General features: G+C 39.5%; 1 protein-coding gene across 1 annotated transcript; it reads right to left on the minus strand.

The window, feature by feature from the left end:
• Positions 1-7,736: 7,736 nt before the first annotated feature.
• TMEM17 (transmembrane protein 17) lies at positions 7,737-16,064 on the minus strand. The gene is made up of 4 exons (XM_061432756.1): positions 15,739-16,064; positions 10,590-10,693; positions 10,345-10,458; positions 7,737-9,123 (listed from the first exon to the last, which is right to left on the minus strand). The coding sequence occupies exons 1-4, from the start codon at positions 15,836-15,838 to the stop codon at positions 8,845-8,847; spliced, it is 597 nt and encodes a 198-aa protein (XP_061288740.1). The 5' UTR covers positions 15,839-16,064; the 3' UTR covers positions 7,737-8,844.
• Positions 16,065-24,688: the final 8,624 nt, after the last annotated feature.

Below are 24,688 nucleotides of genomic sequence, written 5' to 3' on the forward strand. Positions count from 1 at the left end.
TTTTAGGCATTTGGGGGAAGGTCAAAGTTTCTTCCTGAGGCTTTGGGGCCTTGATTGTTTTCAGTTTGAAATTATCTACATGCCAGAGACATTTTGGGGTGGCAAATTTTGCTCCCCAGTATCACCAAATATTTATCGAACACTTACAAAATGTTAAGCACTGGAAATACAAGGATGACTAGGACACTTACCATGAAGACTTTACAATTAAGTACTATTGCTATTGTTTAGTGGCTAAGTTGTATCTCTTTGTGACCCCATGGATGGTAGCCTACCAGGGTCCTCTGTCCATGGGATTTCCCAGCCAAGAATACTAGAGTGGGTTGCCATTCCCTTCTCCAGGGGATTTTCCCAACCCAGGGATTGAACCCAGGTCTCCCGCATTGCAGGCATCTTTTTTACCTTCTGATCCACTAGTGCATGCTAAGTCGCTTCAGTCATGTCCAACTCTGAGACCCCATGGACTGTAGCCCAGCGGGCTTCTCTGTCCATGGGATTCTCCAGGCAAGAATACTGGAGTGGGTTGCCATTCCCTTCTCCAGAGGATCTTCCTGACCCAGAGATTGAACCTGTATCTCCTGTAGCTCCTGCATTACAGGCAGATTCTTTACTGCTGAGCCACTGGGGAACCCCCAATTAAGTACTGCTGCTGCTGCTAAGTCGCTTCAGTTGTGTCTGACTCTGTGCGACCCCATAGACGGCAGCCCACCAGGCTCCCCCATCCCTGGGATTCTCCAGGCAAGAACACCGGAGTGGGCTGCCACTTCCTTCTCCGATGCATGAAAGTGAAAAGTGAAAGTGAAGTTGCTCAGTTGTGTCTGACTCTGTGCGACCCCATAGATGGCAGCCTACCAGGCTCCTGCGTCCATGGGATTTTCCAGGCAAGAGTACTGGAGTAGGTTGCCACTGCCTTCTCTGAATTAAGTGCTGCTGCTGCTGCTGCTAAGTCGCTTCAGTTGTGTCTGACTCTGCGACCCCATAGACGCCAGCCCACCAGATTGCCCCGTCCCTGGGATTCTCCAGGCAAGAACACTGGAGTGGGTTGCCCTTTCCTTCTCCACTGCATGAAAGTGAAAAGTGAAAGTGAAGCCGCTTCAGTCGTGTCCGACTCTGTGCAACCCCATAGATGGCAGTCTACCAGGCTCCTGCGTCCATGGGATTTTCCAGGCAAGAGTACTGGAGTGGGGTGCCATTGCCTTCTCTGGAATTAAGTGCTAGTAGAGGTCTAATATGGGATATATTATTTAATTCCGCACAGAGTCGGACACGACTGAAGTGACTTAGCAGCAGCAGCAACAGCAGCAGCAGAGGTCTAATATGGGCTTCCCTGATAGCTCAGTTGGTAAAGAATCCACCTGCAATGCAGGAGACCCAGGTTTGATTCCTGGGTTGGGAAGATCTGCTGGAGAAGGGATAGGCTACCCACTCCAGTATTCTTGGGCTTCCCTTGTGGCTCAGCTGGTAAAGAATCCACCTGCAATGCAGGAGACCTGGGTTCGATCCTGGGTTGGGAAGATCCCCTGTAGAAGGGGAAGCCTACTCACTCCAGTATTCTGGCCTAGAGAATTTCATGAACTGTATAGTTTATGGGGTCGTAAGAGTTGGACATGACTGAGCAGCTTTCACTTCACTTCAGAGGTCTAATATATAAAAATACATATAATTAATCATTTTAGATGCAGTCAAAAAATATGAGGAGCAGTGAGGCAAAGAACAGAACCCCTGTGTTTCCTGGAAATGGGTAGGGGAAAGGGGGACATTCCATGGAGGACGTGATGGTTGAGCCAGGCATTATAAGATAAGCAGACTTTCAGCATGTGGATAAATTTACTTCAGGCTGAAAGCAGAATGGAGGGAAAAGGTCTGGAGGCAAAATCAAGAATGGTATCCTGGAGGAGCTGCAGGTGAAGCATTGGAGGGGTGGCAAGATGAGCCAAATAGGGGGGAAGAGGCTAAGGTTCATGGGTGTTCTGCTGCAGGAAGTAGAGAGTCTAGTGGAATTTTAAGGGAGTAGTGGTGTGATTAGATGTAGTTTTAGATTTCTCAATACATGTAGCTGCAGGGAAGTTTACAATAAATGAGACGTTTATTACTGCAACATGGAAAAGTACAGTGAGATTGTTCCTTTCCGTGATCTGGTCATTCAGTTCAGTTCAGTCGCTCAGTTGTGTCCAACTCTTCGTGACTCCTGGACCACAGCACACCAGGTCTCCTTGTCCATCACCAACTCCTGGAGTCTAGTCATTATACTCCTATTGACTACCTATATATTTTCCTTTGAAAAATAGCACATAATGAACTCCTTAATTATTAGTGAGCTCATTTGAGAGGCTTATGTTGGAGGGTGTATGTGTGTGTGTGTGTGTGTGTGTATAAAATGTATTTGTACCAGCATTTCAACCATTATGAGATTCCTTTGAAATGTGATTGCTATCATCTACCAAATTACCTCTATAAGCTTTCTATCATTTTCAAATTTGGTAGCAAGGTCTTCTATTTCTGTTTCAATATAGATACACCATTCATTGCCTACAGTATACAGTTCAAACTCTTTATTATTATATGTAAAAGACTGAGAACATTCCGATGCCAGTCTTTCCAGCTCATCTCAGGCCCTTCTCTCCATGCTTTATATTTTAGTCACATCAAACTACTTTTAGTTTTGTTCAGGCCTCATAATTTCAAATGTCTATACCTTTACTCATGCTGTTCCATCTGTCTGAAACACTATCTTGCCCCCTAGTCAGGATTCCTCACTTATCTTCATATTTTACGTAGTTCTATTACAAACATTATTATAAGCCATGATGATCACCTAAAATTTGTCTCCTCTGCTAGACCATGGCTGGAAGGGCAGGGACTCAATCCAATTTATCTTTTTGTCCTGGAGTATCAAGACATAGTGGATGGCGTATTGTTGGAGCTAAGTAAATTAAGTTTGCTTTGCAGAACAAAATCATAGCATAATACAAATAAAAAGCCTGAACATATCCTTTGCTGTTCTGCTTCATAAATTACCAATAAACAGTGAACTGTTCTCCTGCCTTCCTTAGCTGGGGCTTACTGGCAATCAGGAGCTCTAGTTTTCAGAAGAGCAAAAAAAAATTGACTTTTACTAGCTTTCATGCTTTCCAGAAAAGCTACTGAGGCAAAGTCCAAAACTTCCACTCTCTTTAGTGATCATTTTACTACTTCTAGGTACTAATAAGTCAGGCACTTATAAAACAATTATTAAGTGTGCATATGAACATTTTTTGAATATCAGACATTTTTTCTCTTTTGAGCTATAACATCAAGCAGTATCTTCAATGTGTTTTTGATTAGAATATAAGTAACTCAAGATCAGGAACTAAAAGCCTTTTGTGATGAATCGATTATACCACTTTCCCATCAGCCATATATAGTGCTATTAGAGTTCTGAAAAATTAAAGGAGAAAGGCCATTCTTGGTTGATTATTGTTTTTAAAATCTACATTTTTAATGTACCCAAGTGCTAAACACTTAGGCCTGTGGAACAATGAAGGACAAATAAATAGCAGTGATATATACACTGTGATTGTAGAGACCTCTTTGGGTTAGGAAACCCTTTCCAAGGGTGTGGCTGTGGAGCTTGTTTAGATGATAAGCTAAATTTCCAAGTGTCTTTAATTTTTCATAGAATATATGTTGTATCTATCTTCTGGCCTGTGTCTTGTTTTTTGAGTTCTGTTCTTTCTTGACTTTGGTTAAAATGATTACACACCTGATCCCTAGTCTCATTTGCAGAAAGATGGGCATCTGTGTAAGCACCAGGATAAAGCTAAACACTGTGGTCAAACCTGAATTTAAACAGATTTTTCTAGGGCCTGAATATTTTTAAATGCTTAATGCTTAAACACTGTGGTGGGGTGGAGGGTCGGGGGGATGCAGTGGGTGGGGGATTGTTAGAATGATTCTTAGAATAAGTTTTAGAATGATGAACTATTTAGTTTTTTTAATTGACTCAAAACCCTCAGATTAACAGTCTTCAAACTAGAATAAGATGTATACCCATAACAAATTAGTATTAATTGCACTTAAAAAATACCATCATTAAAGCTTGCTGACAAACCTTTTCTAGGACCAAAAAGCTAATGTTTCACATCATAACAAATTTACAGGATAAACCATTCTACTAGCCTCATTGTTTTCTGCCTCCATGCCTATTTTGTTATGCAAAAGCTTTATGTCAATTTACTTTTTGAGCCGTTTAAGACCAAACCAAATTATTCCTTCAGCACATTTTAAACAATCCCTTAAAGACCCTCTTTTTCTTGGCTATGTTTCCAATCTTGGCTTATCACTGTAATATTTCATGCTCCATGCTTCTGAAAAAATTCAATATTCAAGAACAAAGTAATCCAGAGCTTTACTTCATTTCAGTCTTTTTATGTCCTAGGGCTGTCCCAACTCAATGACCCAGTTTGTATTGTGTCACATCTGTCTGTTGCTGACTGCAACCAGCTCGCCTAAGCCCTTTCCTGCCCCTTATCAGTTTTCCCTTAATTCAAAACTCTTTTTTTAAAAATTCTTTGCACTTCTCCTTTCACAGCTTTTAGGTATTTTTTTTCTCCATAGGAGACTCTGTTCCTGTGGTAGCTACTCAGAAACACAAAGATAAATAGGTCTCTAAGGTCTCTAAGTCTGTCCCTATCAAAATTTTCGTTGTAATATCTTTAGAATTACAGAGAGTGGATAATTTAATTCAGCAGTATGCATCAAGAATCCTCAAAAATGTTCATACCCTATGATCCAGCAGTTTCACTTCTGAGACTAACTTGCTAATTAAAAAACAGAATCATCTAAGATATGGAAAAAGATGTATACATGAGATGTTCGTTACAATGTTACGTATTGGGGAGTCCTCTTGGATGGCCTAATAATTAAATTGATGCAGATTAATAGAAAAACCCAATTTAATTCATATAAACAGAGATCTATAGAAATGGTATCTCTGAAGTGACCAAAGCAGACTGTTTACATATCATTTTTAGACAAACAGTTATTTGTGAAGATTTAACAAAGGGGCTTGTGCTTGGGGTAGGAGGCTAATGAAGAGGTAACAAAGTTTGTCTACAGAGTTTTCTCAGCCTTGAATTTCCTAACTCTGGTGATAAGATTGCTTTCTATCCTCTTGGTATAAGGAGGATACTTTCACATGGAGATTATTTCCTGCTTTTAAGGGGAAAGATGGGGTCAGAGTGTTTTTCTGTATCAGTTTTTCTCCACTGGCTGTTTCTCAAGTAAGTTAAATTTAAAATAATCAATATGTTATTGTAGCATATCTTGAATGAGCCTGCTCTGAGGCTCAACAATATAAATGCAAAAGAAGAAAACAACACAAATATCCAACAATAGGAGAGAAGTTAAATAAATTACTTTCCATCTACTTGATGGACTATTGTGCAATCATTTAAGATGATGGTTGCGTGACTATGTAAAAAGATGGGTAAAATTTTATGTTTTCAGAAAAGCAAGGTGCAAAGTTTCAAGTGCTGGTGGTTACAACTATGTTTTAAAAAGCATTTACAACAGGAAAACTACAAGGAAAGAGAACATTTTGCTTATACTTGCTACTTTAGGGTATGGAATTATAGATGATTTTTCTCTTTACTCTCAAAATCTTGATTCAATTTAAAATTTAAGTTTTTGAAAAGTATGATCTTCACAAGTACAAGTTAAGAATTATTTAGATATTTCTTGTAAAATAAAATTTATAAAAAACTATTTTGGACAGAGGATTACTTACGTCTAGTAATAATCTAACAATGGCCAGGGGAGGTGGGGTGGATAAGACAGTGAGTATGTCATTTTGTTTACCATTGTAATCCTCAGAAAGAAAAATAGGAAACATTTTTCAATACCTATTTTAAAATATAATTTAAAAAAATCTTACTAGGTTCTACTCAAGTTAATTTTACCACCACTGACTTTATCCAGGACAGTTCTCTCCGAAGTTGTTCATCAAGTTCTACCTTTAGCCCAACATTTGCAGTACATTTTCCACAGTTTTCAGGGAAATTTTTTCTGAAACCTAAATATGTGTGATATTCTACCATTTAAACTATTCAGAGTATTAGTCTTTAGCTTGCTAGCGCCTTGGAAGGTTCTCTCTTATTCTGTGGCCTTTGTTTTCACGCACGCTTCCCACCAGTTTTATCGAACTACATGTCATACCTGAAACAGTACTCAGAATCACTATTACTTCTGTCTCTTAATACTGAAACTAATGCTGAGTATCTGCTCAGTTTTCAAATCTTAAAGTGTTAATTTTATTTGGAGGGCTTCCCAGATTCCTCATCTTTTTTCTCTTTAATGCTACAGTGCTCTCTCTGACCTGCTCATCTGCTTTTTGAACCAGACAGTAAACATCTTGTTATTGTGTACATGGGCAAGTGCGAGTGTGTACATGCGAGTGGTGTACACTTCACAGCAAGCCCTGCCCCCGGCCCTTGTTCTGACAGTGAGAGGAGCAGTGAATGCTGAATGATGCTGATGAAAGGCCAGTGTGCTAACCCTGGACACCAAGTGCTAGGAACAAAGAGCGGAGATGCACTGCATGCCAAGAGCTGTTTGCTATCAGGTACTTATTAGGCAGAAACTCATTCCATGCATCTCCCGGATGAAGTGAGACTTTACCTGCAACACTGTACCCCTGAGAACAGGGAGCTCAGTTATTTGTGAACTCTCTACTATTCCTTGTACATAGTAGGCATTCAAACATATGTTGATTCAAATCCAATTTTTAAAAATCATTCCAATGTACAAAAATTTACATCTACCTTGTCTGTAGTTAGAAAAAAATACCTGAAAGAAAAAAAAAATGTGAAAGACAAAGTATTTGTGAAGCTCAATATCTTCTAACTAAAAAACTTCAGAACAGTGTTGTGAACCCTGGAGAGGAAATGCAATATAAATTAAGGATGAACAAATTTATAAAGACTGCCTAAACTCCAAATGTGCTGACATGGAAATGTCTTTCCTATCTCAATTTTCCTATGCTTACATAGAGCACCACGTATACACCAATAGAAAATATTGGTTCAGACTAACACAAAATCATGGTTTTATTGCTTCATGAAAAACCAATGACTTGGTCACATTCTCAATTGATTTTCTTAGTTTCTTTTTTCTTACCCTCATTATATCTACATGTTAAGCAATAGTTATTAGAACAAAAACTTTAAAATTTTTTATAAATATATATTCCCCCCATTTTGTATTATTATTCTTTACACTTTTAGTGATTTACCTTAAAGTTTAAATGTATCAAGAGGCTCTGCTATTTAAAATAAAACTCTGGAATGACTGTTAAATAGAAAAGTCTTTCTTGATGATCACCTTAATTTATCTGTTATGTAGATTTAGTGTTCTTATTTTATATTTTCTTATAAACTCACCTATCTGGAAACAAATGTAAACAAATACATTTTAGTAAACTATCCAAACAAAATTCTATTTTGAATTTCAAAGTATTGGAATATACCTAGTGACAGCTTTGGTATAGGGCAAAGGTTAATCAGTCAGTGCATGCGGGAAGAAAACTTTGACTGAACATTATATATAATAATAAAAAGCACAAATAATAAAAAGAGCATAAACAGACTGGTAAGGTGTGATTAACAGTGGGAAGTGAAAGCATTTTCAAAATTAAGCAATGTAAAAATGAATACGGCATAACATGGAAATCCTAAGATAAGCATGAATCACAAAACAGGAAGGATAGAAAAAATGATGTTTAATGTAGCTACAACTATCTCTCAGTAAAATACAGTACTTACAGAGGTACATTTTCCAATAGGAAAGAAAATACTGTACCCCTTAAGACAACCCAATTATCACTTAAAAATGATGGTTCAGATATACCCAAGCAAGCTTTGTTCTTAACAGAATTTCTTTAAATAGGTTTCTCCTATTAGCAAGGGAATATGCTCATTTATGATCATGAGTCCCTTGGGCCATCTAAACTCTATATATTAACAGGCACCCTGATTCTCAGATCAATCTTCATGTGAATTTACTGGGTATGAGCAGTTCTTCAGTGAATAATGACTTAATAGATAAGATCATAAGGGTTAATGTACCCAGGACAGTGGCAAATTACATAGAAGGTTCTCAAATAACGTACTTTTCTCTTTCAACTTTATAATAAAAATAAACCCACAGCCCAAAAGAACTGTAAAAGACAAGAGTGATATCTAAAGATACTTTAACATAAATATTTTATAACTTATTGTGAAGACATTTTGCACACCACCACCATAAATACTGAACATGGTTGTATGAAAATAACAATTTTAGGATAAAAACATTTCCTAAATATCATCACAATCCACCTGCTATCTTCTTAACCTCAGTATAATAGCTAAGACCCTAGCAGACATAAAAATTTGGTGTCTCAGTTTACAAATGTAGTCTAATACATCAGAATACTGACCAATACATACTTCATACATACTCCCAAGACATGGTTAGGCCAACAATATTGAAAGAAATATATACATTTCTAGTTACAGGTACTAACTGGAGATATTACAGTAAAGATGTAATGCCACCAATACAGATCTCTACACACCTGAAAAAGTTGACAACAACAAAAAATTCAGATATTTGACATCAGGTAGACAACACGGAGGCTTTAGGGTTGATTTACTGCTTTCATGTGCTGTACAGATAGTCTTACCATTGTGTCCAGCTTTGGAATTTCAGAGCCAAAGAGTATACAGTTCAAAACACTTGCTTTATCCTTTTTTGTGTGTTAGCCCTCTGGTGTTTTCCTGCAGTCTTCTAGAATGATCTTCCAGATCCTTATTCAACAGCACTGGGTCAAATCTCTTCTATACAGGACCTCACTCTTCTCATGTCTCCTCGGCTCGCAGACAGCCTGTCAAAGTCTTGGAGGTGGAAACGAGTTGCCAGCTGATTTACCATTTTCCTCAAGGTAAGAAATGCTGAAACAACTTGGAAAGTAAGGAATATAGTGAAGATGATATGTACTGCTTTCTCCAAGGGCAGATTTGTTAGGCCCTCATTGAAGAGCAAGAAAAGAATTAAAGGCAACTGCAACAGAAGGCTCAAAAGCCAGAAGCCAGCCAACTCAGGAACCTGCAATGATACACACGACAAACATCAGACTAGTGAAGTACCATCTTCTGCTTGTATCGATAAGCAAGTGATACTACTGTGAACCTACATTTTGAGCTCTGTAATTCAAAAGAAGTATAGTGTGGTCCTTATCCTCAGAGAACTTACAATCTAGACTGAAAGAGAAAACTAACTTATGTGACAGGCCTACATTACTACACTTAAGTGAATAATGAAATGTATGTACCACTTAGAGGAATAGACTAAATGCTCTAACAGAGTAAACAGGATAGGTAAAAGAAATAATTCAAGCAGGTAGGCTTTTAAAGTTAGACAGACTGAAGAAGCGGAGAAGGCACTGGCACCCCACTCCAGGACTCTTGCCTGGAAAATCCCATGGATGGAGGAGCCTGGAAGGCTGAAGTCCATGGGGTCGCTGAGGGTCAGACACGACTGAGCGACTTCACTTTCACTTTTTACTTTCATGCATTGGTGAAGGAAATGGCAACCCACTCCAGTGTTCTTGCCTGGAGAATCCCAGGGACGGGGGAGCCTGGTGGGCTGCCGTCTATGGGGTTGCACAGAGTCGGACATGACTGAAGTGACTTAGCAGCAGTAGCAGAATGAGGAAGAGGCAAGAACTTAAGTAAGCAAAAATGTGGAAAGAATATGACTGGGAAACAACACATCAGCCTGGAATGGATGTTTGTGTTAGGAAAAAGCACGAAATACAGTGGGGTAGGCTGGGTGGGGCTTAATTATGAAGGGCCTGGAAGAACACTGAAATCTTTAGGCATTATCACTCAGTTCTGGTAACTGTAAATGCTTAGGCAGCATGATGACTCAGAAAACATGTGCCTCGCATAGGAGATGAGTTTGTCATTTTCCCCAATTTTCTTATTCAGAATCTAAATCATCATGTTTAATGACCAAGTATTTTCAAGACTACTGGGCAGAGGGAAAACAATCACTAATTAAGAGTTTACTATGTTCAGGTGCTTTATATAAATTGTTTAATATAATCCTAACAAATCTGTGAAGTGAATATTGCCCCAATTTTATATGTGAAGGAACTAAGGTTCCAGAGAGTAAGCAAACAGACCACAGTGGCAGCCGTGGTGAAGCTGGAGCTAGGCCTTACCTACAGGCCTTTGCTCCTTCCACATCTCACTGCCTTTTCTTGTTGGCAAAGTCTTAACTGCATTTATGTGTAGCACTGAGAGAAAGGAAAGAAGAGCCTACCTTCTCCTGCAGGTTCCCCATGTAGCCCAGATACAACCTGATAGCTTCAATTAAAGTTATTAGGATGATAATGGTGACCACAATGAACTTGTAGTAATCAGGCAAGATGGAATACTGAAAAAACAAAAATAAACAAAAATCTCACATATAATAAGACTGACCTGAGACTTTAAAAAATATGAAGAACTTTTAATTTTACTGACAAGGTAACAATGCCAGGCAGAAGTAGTAAAGCACACATTTACCTTCATCTGAAGCATCATAATGCTGCTCACCCACCAAAGTGGGAAAAAGTAAGTGTTAAAATAAAGTGACATCTGCAGTGCCAAACTGGAAACCATTTCATTATCTACAGAAGAAAACAGAGAGAAAAGGAACAAACTCTTACTCCTGCTCTATTCCCTGTACATCCTTTAGTTCCTCAGAATTAATAGCTATAGTTTCAGCTCAACAAAACTCCAAACTGTAAGCCTATTTATAATCATTGACCCCTGGAGAAGGAAATGGCAACACACTCCAGCATTCTTGCCTGGGAAATCCCATGGACAGAGAGGCCTGGTGGACCCACGGGGTCACAAAAGAGTTGACACAGTAACAATAATCATTGACAGTGAAAGAAAATAGCCATAATACTACTAATATTTCGTTCCAATATTTGCTACTTGGGGGCATGTTTCATATTTTTCTATTACTTTACTACCTTTGGTTACTGTCCGATGACTTTTTTGGATACTACTGGTATAAATGTAGAACATCAATATGAATACTATTGAACAGATAACAATAATAATCATTACCTCCTTTGTTAAGAGTTCAATGTAAGTGGTGCTTGTGCTCAGTTATGTCCGACTCTTTCTGATCTCATGGACTGTAGCCCACTAGGCTCTGTCCATGGGATTTCCCAGACAAGAATACTGGAGTGGGTTGCCATTTCCTTCTCCAGGGGATCGTCCCAATCCAGGGATCGAACCCGAGTTTCCTTCATTGGCAGGTGGGTTCTTTTACCACTGAGCCACCTGTAAAGAGCCTATGAAATGAACACATAAAATACATAACAGGACTGTAGCCATGAAATTAAAAGATGCTTGCTCCTTGGAAGAAAAGTTATGACCAACCTAGACAGCATATTAAAAAGCAGAGATGTTACTTTGCCAACAAAGGTCCATCTAGTCAAAGCTATGGTTTTTCCAGTAGTCATATATGGATGTCAAAGTTGGACCATAAAGAAAGCTGAGTGCCGAAGAACTGATGCCTTTGAACTGTGGTGTTGGAGAAGACCCTTGAGAGTTCCTTGGACAGCAAGGAGATCAAACCAGTCCATCCTAAAGGAAATCAGTCCTGAATATTCATTGGAAGGACTGATGCTGAAGCTGAAGCGCCAATACTGTGGCCACCTGATGCAAAGAACTGACTCATTTGAAAAGATCCTGATGCTGGCAAAGATTAAACGCAGGAGGAGAAGGGGATGACAGAGGATAAGATGGTTGGATGGCATCACCAACTGGATGAACCTAATTTGAGCAAGCTCTGGAAGTTGGTGATGGACAGGGAAGCCTGGCATGCTGCAGTCCATGGGGTCACAAAGAGTCAGACACAACTGAGCGACTGAACTGAACTGAATCTCTCAGGTATAAACTAATCATGCAAAACCAACCCCTCCCCCATCTCTTTCAGCATACCCTAATACCACCTGTTCATTCACACCCAATTCAAAGCCACTTTTTCCATAAGTCCTTTCTTGATCACATTCCCCACTCCAGCGGAAATCTCCTTCCCCTCTAGGTACTTATCACACTAACCTGTGTGTAAGAAGTGTTAGCAAAGAACCACACTCCTTCACTTGAGACATAGTCTGATCATGACTTTTGAAGTCCAAGTAAACCCAGAGCTCCCCAAACTCACCAGAACTCTGGATGCCTGACTTAGGATAAAATTATTTAACCTCTTTGAGCCTTAATTTACTCATCTGTAAAATGGTAACATTAAAATTACCTCACAGATTGCTTGAGAATTAAAGGTAATATAAATTACTTCACCTGAGCACTATGCCTGGCACTGAGTAGGCACTCGATAAATATCAGTCCCTTTCCTTCTCTTTTATTTATACACAGGCTGACTGTAAGCACAGACCATATTCTACCCAAATTTAAGACCCTAACAGAACCTAGCATGTTGCTTTACAAATGGTAAATACCAAATATGAATAAGCAGAAAGAGTGAATTAATGAAAACATATTCTTACAAGGACATTGCCAGTGTAGCCCTTTGCGACACATGAATTTCATTTCTCTAAGGCTGAACTGAGAAATCTGTATGCAGGTCAAGAAGCAACAGTTAGAATTGGACATGGAATAACAGATAGGCTCCAAATCGGGAAAGGAGTACATCAAGGCTGTGTATTGTCACTCTACTTATTTAACTTTTATGCAGAGTACATCATGTGAAATGCTGGGCTGGATGAAGCATAAGCTGGAATCAAGATTTCTGGGAGGAATATCAATAATCTCAGATATGCAGAAGATATACACGCTAAAGGCAGAAAGAGAAGAGGAACTAAAGAGCCTCTTGATGAAATTGAAAGAGGAGAGTGAAAATTTGTCTTAAAGCTCAACATTCAGAAAGCTAAGATCATGGTATCCAGTCCCATCACTTCATGGCAAATAGATGGGGAAACAATGGAAACGGTGACAGACTTTATTTTTGGGGCTCCAAAATCACTGCTGATGGTGACTGCAGCTATGAAATTAAAAGATGCTTGCTCCTTGGAAGAAAAGCTATGACCAACCTAGATAGCATATTAAAAAGCAGAGACATTGCTTTGCCAACAAAGGTCCATCTAGTCAAAGCTATGGTTTTTCCAGTAGCCATGTATGGATGTGACAGTTGGACTATAAGGAAAGCTGAATGCCGAAGAATTGATGCTCTTGAACTGTGGTGTTGGAGAAGACTCTTGAGAGTCCCTTGGACTGCAAGGAGATCCAACCTGTCAATCCTAAAGGAAATCAGTCCTGAATATTCATTGGAAGGACTGATGCTGAAGCTGAAACTCCAATACTTTGGCCACTTGATGTGAAGAGCTGGCTCAATGGAAAAGACCCTGACGCTGGGAAAGATTGAAGGCATGAGGAGAAAGGGATGACAGAGGATGAGATGGTTGGATGGCATCACCTACTTGATGGACATGAGTTTGAGTAGGCTCCAGGAGTTGGTGATGGACAGGGAAGCCTGCTATACTGCAGTCCATGTGGTCACAAAGAGTTGGACACGACTGAGCAACTGAACTGAACTGAACTGAAGGCTGATTACATAGTACCTTTTGTTTTCATGTAAGAGAGAAAGGTTCTAAATTAAGAATTTGATTTTTAAAACTGACCCCTACAAATGCATCCTAAATATGACTAAATTCTAACAATTTAAGAGTAGATAAGTATTTTGAAATCCACTGCTTGAAATGAAAGAATTTACAAAGGCTCTGAGATAAATTTCTTCAAAACAGATTATTTCTTTTTCTCCACAGCTGAGTATATCTATCATTTAACAATTTTAAAATATAAAATTATTATGGTCTCTCACAGCAAGGTTTTTCCTTTACTTCCAAGAATATCCCTAATTAGGATGATATACTTTTCCTTGTACCTATTTGTTAAATAACCACTGATAAAGGAATGCATTCTTAAAATCTGAAGGAAACTCACTCCCTAGGATTTTTTCATGACAACAGTAAAACTCTTGGTCAGCTATGAACATGTTCATAATATACCCCTGTAATTACAGTACAAATAAACATATACTTCAGATCCACAAAGAAGAAAAGGTGGAAAAATAATAAATTAAAAATTTTAATACCTTCAGGGCAAGCACTGTAGTAAAATTTTGCAAATAAGCTTTTATGTTAAGAATTCTGTACACGAGCATCTAAAGAATTATGCTATATCTATATTTCAGCAGATCAAACTTATAATCATTCAGCTGAAAATCAAGTTAATATGTAAATGAACCTTGAAAGCTCAAGACATGAAGTTATTAAATTTTGCAAAAGTACAAGCTGAGTTCTGTAAATGGAATTCAAATTAAAACACTATGTAATATAAATCAGGAGTAGGCAAACTACCAGCCAACTAACTGTTTTAGTACAGCAAGTGAGCTAAAAATGGCTTTTTCAGATTTTTAAATGGTTGGGGGAAGTATCAGTAGTATTTTGTGACACCGAAAATCATGCAATTCAACTTTAGTGTCCATAAATAAAGTTTTCTTGGAACACTGCCATGTCTATTCCATTACCATTATCTATGACTGCCACAGAGACCTATGGCCTGCACGGTATTAAGTATTTACTATCCGGCCCTTTACAGAAAACTCCTGATACTTTACATCATCATATTTTAGTGCCTGTTAAGCCCTGGCTTTAGAATCAAAAACGTAATAACCTAATTTTTCACATTATGTTTTTCTCTGTACATCCTAAATCATGACCAGCCCTAAACTGGGAGGACAGGCAAGTGATTAGAGTGAAAAATTGAAACGGTGGGAAATGACTTTTCTTGTTCCCTTTGAAAAATCCCTAAACCAAGCAAGAGGAAAAGATTTCTATTTCCCAGCACAGTTCAGTGATACAAGCTGCCTGGGTGTGGTTGACAGTATGTTGTCTATCATCATGATTTAAGAGGGTTAAACTGTTTTGCAGAAAACTGCGTTGTCACTTGTCACATCAAATGCGGCGTCGTGGTATAGTGTTACTTGATTTAAGTCAAGAGTTACATATATACCGGGGAGAGGAAGGAGAGAGTGGGGAGAAGGCGAGTTTTGTTAAAGGCGATGCTAGTGTGGCAGCTGCTATTCCGGATTGGAGAACGTTTAAAATAACTCATTAAAAAAACCTTCTACGTCTTCTGTCAGAAAATGGACTGTGGCAAGTACCTGTTCTGGTAGGAAAGAAGAAAAGGAAAAGATATTTTACCGGGGCACGGGGGCGGGGGGGTGGAGTGGGGAGGACCATTCAGGGCAGAAAAGCCAGGGCGGAGGTCGTTGAGGAAAAGCAAAGAAGTCGGCCTTCTCAGCCTTCTCGGACGTAAGGCATCGGACGCGGGTTGCGAAGGTGGCTTTATATTTTTTATATTTTGAGGAATTGCCAGCGCCACCTCAGCCGCCCCTCTTGCAACTGGCCGGTTAGACCGCAGCATGATCAGCCCAGGACCAGCTGGGTATCAGAGTCCGGGTATCTGGTCCCAGTCCCAGCCAGCGGCCCGGCCCCTCCTCCAGGAGCGTTTCCCGCACTGCGGAGAACCAGCTGAAGACCAAACCGCCATCTTAGGTCTGGGCAAAATCTGGCCGTTCCAAACCCCGCACCAGGTCCTCCGCGGGCCACACGCCCTGCGCTGGGCCTCGGCCACTCACCCGGACCCTCGTTATACTCCGGCCCGGTCCGGTTGGAGTCGCTGAACACGGTCCGGCTGAAATTTCCCAGCCGCTGGCGGACTGGATCCGGCAGCTCCATGCCGGGGCCTCGGTACCGCTCACTGCTAAGGTCTTCGGGAGTCGCAGTACTCAGCTGTTCCCACGGCAACCGAGCAGCGGGAGGTGCTGGGGGCTCCGGCGCACGCGCGGATGCACTGCGGCGCAGAGGCTCGGGGACCCCTCGAACTGGGAGGACAGGGACACATTCCTGTGGAGCGCGTCAGATGAGTGCAAATCGCAGATTCCCTAGTCTTGTTTTAAGTTCCACCCTTTTAACAACGAATAATAATAAACAACCTGGGGTTGGATCTTGATATAGGAGCTCTAATGCCTTATCAATGCAACCTTTTTGGAAGGAAATACAGAATGAATGCAGAGCTTACAGAATATTCATGACCCAGTAGCTTCTATGTGTGTGTATATACACATACTCTTTTCTAGGAATATATGTTGTTATGTAGTAGGGATATTTTATATATACACATGCCATATATATACATATATATATATGCACTTATATATTCACACATACTGTCTTCTAGGAATATATTATATATTAGGAATATTTTATATATACACACCATGAAAGTGAAAAAGTCGCTCAGTCGTGTCCGACTCTTTGTGACCCCATGGACTGTACAGTCCATGGAATTCTCTAGGCCATAATACTGGAGTGGGTAGCTTTTCCCTTCTGCAAGGGATCTTCCCAACCCAGGGATGGAACCCAGATCTCCCGCATTGCAGGCAGATTCTTTACCAGCTGAGCCACCATACATACCATATACATATTTCTATTTGATGGGCTGCATTGCAACAGTTTAAAAACATGCTTGCAATGAATGTTTGATTATCCGGATTAACTTTCAGTAAAAATTAAAAAATTATATGTAGAACTAAGTGGAAGTGAATCTAATTTAATAAAATGTGTGTGTGTGTGTATGTGTAAATATGTGGGGAGCAAAGAGTGGGAGGAGATGGCACAGGCACTGTGGGTTCAGAAAAAGACTAGAAGGAAATAATCAAAATGTTAATAGTAATTTCTAGGTAGTGGATTGTGGGTGATTTGAAAATTTTAAAACATTTATGTATTTTTCAGCTTTATCTCAATAAGATGTATTTTTTTAAGAAGAACTATTTAGATATAGTACATATACAGAAAAGGGCATAAGTTGAATATAGGTAACCAGAACCCAGATTAAAAACAGAACCTTACCCACACCCAAGGAGCTCCCCCTGCCTATTCCATCATAGTTACTAATCCTCCACTACTTACTGACCTTTCCTGACTTCTTGAGCATAGAAGATTTTTGCCTATTTTTATTCTTTACGTAAAACTAATCATACAATAAATGCTTTTTAGAAAACTCTTTGCCTTAAAAATTATTCTTATGAAATTCCTTCATATTGTGAGGTATAGATTCTTTTTCCTTGTGATATGACCATACCACAATAAGTTTACCCCTTCTACAGCTGATGAGCATCTGTGTGTTTTCTAGATTGGAGACATTATGAATAGGACTGCTTTTGGTGAAAATATGCCTTTTGGTGAACATATGGATACATTTGTGTTGAACTTATTCCTAAGAATGAAATTTTTGGCTTAAGAGGTACCACTCAGCTTTATTTCTCTATCTCTTAAATGTGGAATCCCTTGTTAATTCTTTTCCCATTTAAGATGTTACATAATATTTAGCAGAGTTCCCTGTGCTATACAGTAGATCCTTGTTGGTTATCCATTTTAAACATAGCAATGCGTACATGTCATGCCCTCCAGTAGGAGAACTTCCCAGTATTCTTGCCTCGAGAATCCCATGGACAGAGGAGTGTGGCGGGCTATAGTCCATAGGATCGCACAGAACTGGACAGGACTGAAGCAACTTAGCATGCAGGTAGGCACATGTGCATGCACGTACGTGTCAATCTCAAACCCCCTAAATATCCCTTCCCTTCTCCTCTGGTAACTGTAAGTTCATACTCTAAGTCTGTGAGTTTGTTTCCGTTTTGTAAATAAGTTCATTTGTATAATATTTTTTAGATTCTATAGATAAGCAATACCATATGATACTTGTCATTCTCTGTGTTATTACTTACTTTACTCAGTATGACAATCTCTAGGTCCATCCGTGAACCAGCATCTTTTTTGTTTTTTTTTAGTGATTCTTCTCTCGTTCTCTTTTTTCGGCTGCTCTGGGTAGGCTTTCTCTACTTGAGGCATGGGCTTTCTCTAGCTGCAGTGTGTGTGGACTTCTCCTGTTGCATTGTGGAGCACGGGTTCTAGAGCATGTGGGCTCAGTAGTTGTGGGGAGCATGCACTTAGTTGCCCCATGGCATGTGAGATCCCAGGTCCCCAACCAGGGATCAAACTGGTATACTCTGCATTGCAAGGCAGATCACTGGACTACCGGCGAAATCCCCACATGCCCAGCTTTAGTAGATACTGCCAACAGTTTTCTGAAGTGTCTGTACCAATTTCTACTACCTCCAGTAATGTATGATACTTTCAGTTGCTCCAAATCTGTCACCAACACTTATCATTTTCCATGCTTTCTTTTAGCCACTCTGAAGGGTATGTGGTGAACAGTATTATTTTTACATATAAAGGAAAACCACACATATTTATATAAATGTCAACAGGAAGGTATGGGAGGAAATACCTATATGGGTTCAGTTCAGTTCAGTTCAGTCGCTCAGTTGTGTCCGATTCTTTGCGACCCCATGAATCACAGCATGCTTGGCTGCGTGGGTGCAGGAGGGCCTAGAGGAGCCACTCCACATTCAAGGTCAGGAGGGGTGGTGGTGAGGAGATACCCTTCGTCCACGGTAAAGAGCAGCGGCTGCGCTTTGCTGGAGCAGCCGTGAAGAGAGACCCCATGTCCAAGGTAAGAAATCCAAGTAAGACGGTAGGTGTTGTAAGAGGGCATCAGAGGGCAGACACACTGAAACCATACTCACAGAAAACTAGTCAATCTAATCACACTAGGACCACAGCCTTGTCTAACTCAATGAAACTAAGCCATACCCATGGGGCCACCCAAGATGGGCAGGTCATGGTGGAAAGGTCTGACAGAATGTGGTCCACTGGAGAAGGGAATGGCAAACCTCTTCAGTATTCTTGCATTGAGAACCCCATGAACAGTATGAAAAGGCAAAATGATAGGATACTGAAAGAGGAACTCCCCAGGTCAGTAGGTGCCCAATATGCTACTGGAGATCAGTGGAGAAATAACTCCAGAAAGAATAAAGGGATGGAGCCAAAGCAAAAACAATACCCAGCTGTGGATGTGACTGGTGATAGAAGCAAGGTCCGATGCTGTAAAGAGCAATATTGCATAGGAACCTGGAATGTCAGGTCCATGAATCAAGGCAAATTGGAAGTGGTCAAACAAGAAATGGCAAGGGTGAACGTCAACATTCTAGGAATCAGTGAACCAAAATGGACTGGAATGGGTGAATTTAACTCAGATGACCATTGTATCTACTACTGTGGGCAGGAATCCCTTAGAAAAAATGGAGTAGCCATCATGGTTAACAAGAGAGTCCGAAATGCAGTACTTGGATGCAATCTCAAAAACGACAGAATGATCTCTGTTCGTTTCCAAGGCAAACCGTTCAATATCATAGTAATCCAAGTCTATGCCCCAACCAGTAATGCTGAAGAAGCTGAAGTTGAATGGTTCTATGAAGAACTACAAGACCTTTTAGAACTAACACCCAAAAAAGATGTCGTTTTCATTATCGGAGACTGGAATGCAAAAGTAGGAAGTCAAGAAACACCTGGAGTAACAGGCAAACTTGGCCTTGGAATATGGAATGAAGCAGGGCAAAGACAAATAGAGTTTTGCCAAGAAAATGCACTGGTCATAGCAAACACCCTCTTCCAACAACACAAGAGAAGACCTATATGGGTAGAATTTCAAAATAACTCAACAAATGTTAACTGCATTCCTACTACTTTTGGGGCACTGTCCTAGGCTAATTAGGGATATAGTCCCTTCCCAATCAAGAAGATCAGCCAAGTGAGAGACATGGAAACAAATAAGTACACTACACTTCAGTAAAGGAACAGTGATTAATTCTGGTTGGGAAGGTCAGGAAAAAGCTGGCCAACTTCTGCTGCTTTTCAAAGTGGAGCTCTGCCCTCAGCATCTCCAAAAGGCTTCCAGGACCTCCCGGAAGCCGGTTTAAGTGCCCTCCTCTGTGTCTCTCAAAGCATTTTCCTCTGTGTTACTTTGGTCACAGTGCCAGTCACACTATACTGTAGTCTATTTATGTCTGTTTCTCTTGCTAGTTCACAAGCTCTTTGAGGTCAGGGATGGGCTTTCATCTTTATGTCCTGAACACTAGCACAACACCTGACCCAGAATAGGAACTAGATAACCATTGAATGAATAAAGGGAAAAGTCTAAAGACCATTCCCCTGTTTTCCCATTTCTAGTTCAAAAATTTAGCCAGCTTTCATGTCAGTTTCACTCTGTAGAATGGAGAATAGAGGTATTAAAACACAGTGAATTATAGCAATCAAAACAATTTTAAACTTTGCCGCAAAGAATCAGTTTTCATCTATTAAATTAACCAAGATTTTTATAAAGGGAACAGTGGAGCAGAAAGTCTCATTCTCCACGGATTGAATTATAATTTGAATAATCTCACTGAGGAAAGCGATCAACAATATGTACAAATTGCCTTAAAATATTCCTGCCTTTAGAATACCTATCCAAATTTTAAACTCTATTTTGGGAAGATAATCATAAAACAAAGTTTTATACACTAGGATATTACCTCTTTAATATTATTGATATTAAATAGGTTGCTTCCCTGGTGGCTCAGACGGTAAAGCGTCTGCCTACAATGTGGGAGACCTGGGTTCAATCCCTGGGTCAGGAAGATCTCCTGGAGAAGGAAATGGCAACCCACTCCAGTATTTTTGCCTAATATTATTGATATTAAATAACAATGCCAATATTATTATTGATATTGTGAGGTGTTTGGCTGTGGTGGAAAGGATGCCTTTTGAAGCAGAGACAACAGGGTTAAAATCCCTCAGATTCTCACATTACCACCTAAAAACTCTGCCTTCGGACCTTTGTTTTGAAAAGTGAGACTAGTGCTAATTTACTACTATAGTTGGTATAAAGATTATATCATTAAATGTTATTGTTGTTGTTGCTTAGTTGGTCAGCCAAATCCTACTCTTTGTGACACTGTGAACTGCAGCGTGCCAGGCTTCTCTGTCCATGAGATTTCCCAGGCAAGAATACTGGAGTGAGTTGCCATTCTTTGTCCAGATAATCTTCCCGATAAGGCTTTCTATAAGGAATAGTTATTACGGACACATCTATTAAAATGATTTCCCTGGTGGTCCAGTGGCTAAGACACAAGTGGCCCAGGTTTAATTCCTACTCAGGGAACTAGATCCCACATACTGCAACTAAGAGTCTGCATGGTACAACTAAAGATCCTGCATGCTGCAATTAAGAACCAGTACAGCCAAATATTTAAATTTTTTTTCAAAAATATATGTTTGTGGAGAAGTAAGTCCTACAGTGGAGTGAAATAAAAATTCTAGAGTTTAATTTTCTGAAACCAACCGCTGTTCAATTGTTGTTCAGTCACTCAGTCATGTCCGACTCTGCGACAACATGGACTGCAGCACGCCAGGCTTCCCTGTCCTTCACTGCCTCCCGGAGTTTGGTCAGTCTCATGTCCATTGAGTTGATGATGCCATTCAGTCATCTCATCCGCTGTTGCCCCCTTCTCCTTCTGCCCTGAATCTTTCCCAGCATCAGGGTCTTTTCCAATGAGTCAGCTCTTTGCATCAGGTGGCCAAAGTATTGGAACTTCAGCTTTAGCATCAGGCCTTCCAATGAATATTCAGGACTGATTTTCTTTAGGATTAACTGGTTTGATCTCCTTGGTGTCCAAGGGACTCCCAAGAGTCTTCTCTAGCACCATAGTTTGAAAGCATCAATTCTTTGGCACTCAGCCTTCTTTAGGCTCCAACTCTCACATCCATACTTGACTACTGGAAAACCATAGATTTGACTATACAAGCCTTTGTCAGCAAAGTGATGTCTCTGCTTTTTAATACCCTGTCTAGATTTTTCATAGCTTTTCTTCCAAGGAGCAAGCGTCTTTCAATTTCATGGCTGCAGTCACCATCCACAGTGATTTTGGAGCCCAAGAAAATAAAATCTATCACTGTTTCCATTTTTCCCCCATCTATTTGCTATGAGAGGATGGGACCAGATGCCATGATCTTAGTTTTTTGAATGTGGAGCTTTAAGCCAACTTTTTCACTTTCCTCTTTCACCTTCATTGAGAGGTTCTTTAGTTCCTCTTCTCTCTCTGCATTAGGGTGGTGTCATCTGCATATTTGAGGTTATTGATATTTCTCCCAGCAATCTTGATTCCAGCTTGTGCTTCATCCAGCCCGACATTTTGCATGATGTATTCTGCCTAGAAGTTAAATAAGCAGAGTGACAATACACAGCCTTGAAATACTCCTTTCTCAATTTTGAACCAGTCCAATGTTCCATGTTCAGTTCTAACTGTTGCTTCTTGACCTGCATACAGGTTTCTCAGGAGGCAGCTAAGGTATTCTTATCTGGTATTCTTATCTCTTTAAGAATTTTCCACAGTTTGTTGTGATCCACACAGTCAAAGGCTTTAGCATAGTCAATGAAGCAGAAGTAGATGCTTTTCTAGAATTCTCTTGCTTTTTTCATGATCCAACAAATGATGGCAATTTGAGCTCTGATTCCTCTGCCTTTTCTAAATCTAGTTTGTACATATGGAAGTTCTCAGTTCATGTATTGTTGAAGCCTAGCTTGAAGGATTTTGAGCATTACCTTGCTAGCATGTGAAATGAGTGCAATTGTGTGGTAGTTTGAACATTCTTTGGCATTGCCCTTCTCTGGGATTGGAATGAAGACTGACCTTTTCCAGTCTTGTGGCCACTGCTGAGTTTTCCAAATTTGCTGGCATATTGAATGCAGCATTTTAACAGCATCATCTCAGGATTTGAAATAATTCAGCTGGAATTCCAGTACTTCCACTATCTTTCTTCATAGAATTCAACTGTACCTGTGAGATAATACCTCTATTGCTTTCCTAGTAAAGGCACTGGCTGCAATTAACCATAAAAGAGTCCATTATTGTTAACCAAATTTGCCAAAAGCCTGAGTGAGTTCTTTTAAACATTTTTTCCCCTAACATAGAAAAAAAGATGTACCATATCTTGTTCAGACTGAGATTATTTCATCAAAATTCAGCAAAAAACAAAAAATTTTCAAAAACTTCTTGAGGAATTATGGGTATTTTTCCTTTAATTTTATTTGTTATTCAAATTTCCTACAGTAAGCATGTATTTCATAGTTTGAAACAGATCTTATTAAAAATATATAGGAAGAGAGAGTGGTGGTACAAAAATAGAGAATTTTGAGAGGAAAAACATGTGGTTTGGAAAAAATCCTACCATTAGTGATGTAAGTGGTCCAAAAGACAAAAGCTTTCCAAATATGACTTTGTTAATTGATTCTCACAATATTCATAAATAATTGCATTGGTGAAATACTGAAGAACAGAGAAGGAAATCCACATTTGTAGAATCAAGAAACTAGTAGAATTTGGGTTTTCCAGGTTACTTAGGATCTAAAGAGGGAAGTATGGAGTCTCCATTCTCAAAATCACTGGTATCATTCCCAAAAAGATGAATAAGTTACCCTATAAAGTTAAACTGTTTACTTCTTATACCAATGTTGATGGTCCGAGTTATAGCTACTTCTCCAGTGATTAATGCATTTCATTGGGATTTAATTATACCTATGGTTTACTTTCCTAAATATTTATTTTCACAAAACTTTTGAGACTTGTGTAATGATTTAGTTCTCTTTAATAAGAGGCAAAGATGTCTGGTAATAACTTATAATGCTCTGTGACAAGAAACTGATTTGGGGAGTCATGATTATCCCTTACCATAATAAAGGTATAAATTATTTCCACTTGACACTAATAAAGAGTTTAGAAACAGTATTTTAAATATATTTTAAACACTATATTAAAGTGAACATGTCAATTTATTGCTTTAAAATGAACTCTGAGACATTTATAAGAATTTAGATAAATTTAAAGATAAATTATATATGGGAACATGCACAGCATCATCTTTTAGGATTTGAAATAACTCAACTGGAATTCCATCACCTCCACCAGCTTTGTTTGTAGTGATGCTTCCTAAGTAAGGCCCACTTGACTTCGCTGTGAATATGCTGCACTCAGTATGTCAGCAAATTTGGAGAACTTAGCAGTGGCCACAGGACTGGTAAAGGTCAGTTTTCATTCCAATCCCAAAGAAAGGCAACACCAAAGAATGTTCAAATTACTGCACAATTGTACTCATCTCACACACTAGTAAAGTAATGCTCAAAATCCAACCCAGCTTCAACAATATGTGAACCCTGAACTTCCAGATGTTCAAGCTGGATTTAGAAAAGGCAGAAGAACCAGAGATCAAATTGGGAACATCCGTTGGCTCATCAAAAAAGCAAGAGAGTTCCAGAAAAACACCTACTTCTGCTTTATTGACTACACCAAAGCCTTTGACTATGTAGATCACAACAAACTGTGAAAAATTCTGAAAGAGATGGGAATACCAGACCACTTTACCTGCCTCCTGAGAAATCTGTATGCAGGTCAAGAAGCAACAGTTAGAACTGGACATGGAATAACAGACTGGTTCCAAATAGAGAAAGGAGTATGTTAAGGCTGTATATTGTCAGCCTACTTATTTAACTTATATGCAGAGTATATCATGCAAAATGTGGGGCTGGATGAAGCACAAGCTGGAATCAAGATTGGTGGGAGAAATATCAATAACCGCAGATATGCAGAT

The sequence above is a fragment of the Bos javanicus genome, chromosome 11, assembly GCF_032452875.1.
Source record: "Bos javanicus breed banteng chromosome 11, ARS-OSU_banteng_1.0, whole genome shotgun sequence".
NCBI lineage: Eukaryota > Metazoa > Chordata > Mammalia > Artiodactyla > Bovidae > Bos > Bos javanicus.

Bases quoted from the DNA above. Each gene is read 5' to 3' on its own strand.
- TMEM17 (XM_061432756.1), bottom strand. From the start codon at position 15,838: ATGGAGCTGCCGGATCCAGTCCGCCAGCGGCTGGGAAATTTCAGCCGG. The intron at 10,694-15,738 runs GTGAGTGGCCGA...TTTCTTCTGTAG, and splicing joins GGAGTATAACGAGGGTCCGG to ATAATGAAATGGTTTCCAGT. The intron at 10,459-10,589 runs GTAAATGTGTGC...TTGTTTTTTCAG, and splicing joins TTATGATGCTTCAGATGAAG to TATTCCATCTTGCCTGATTA.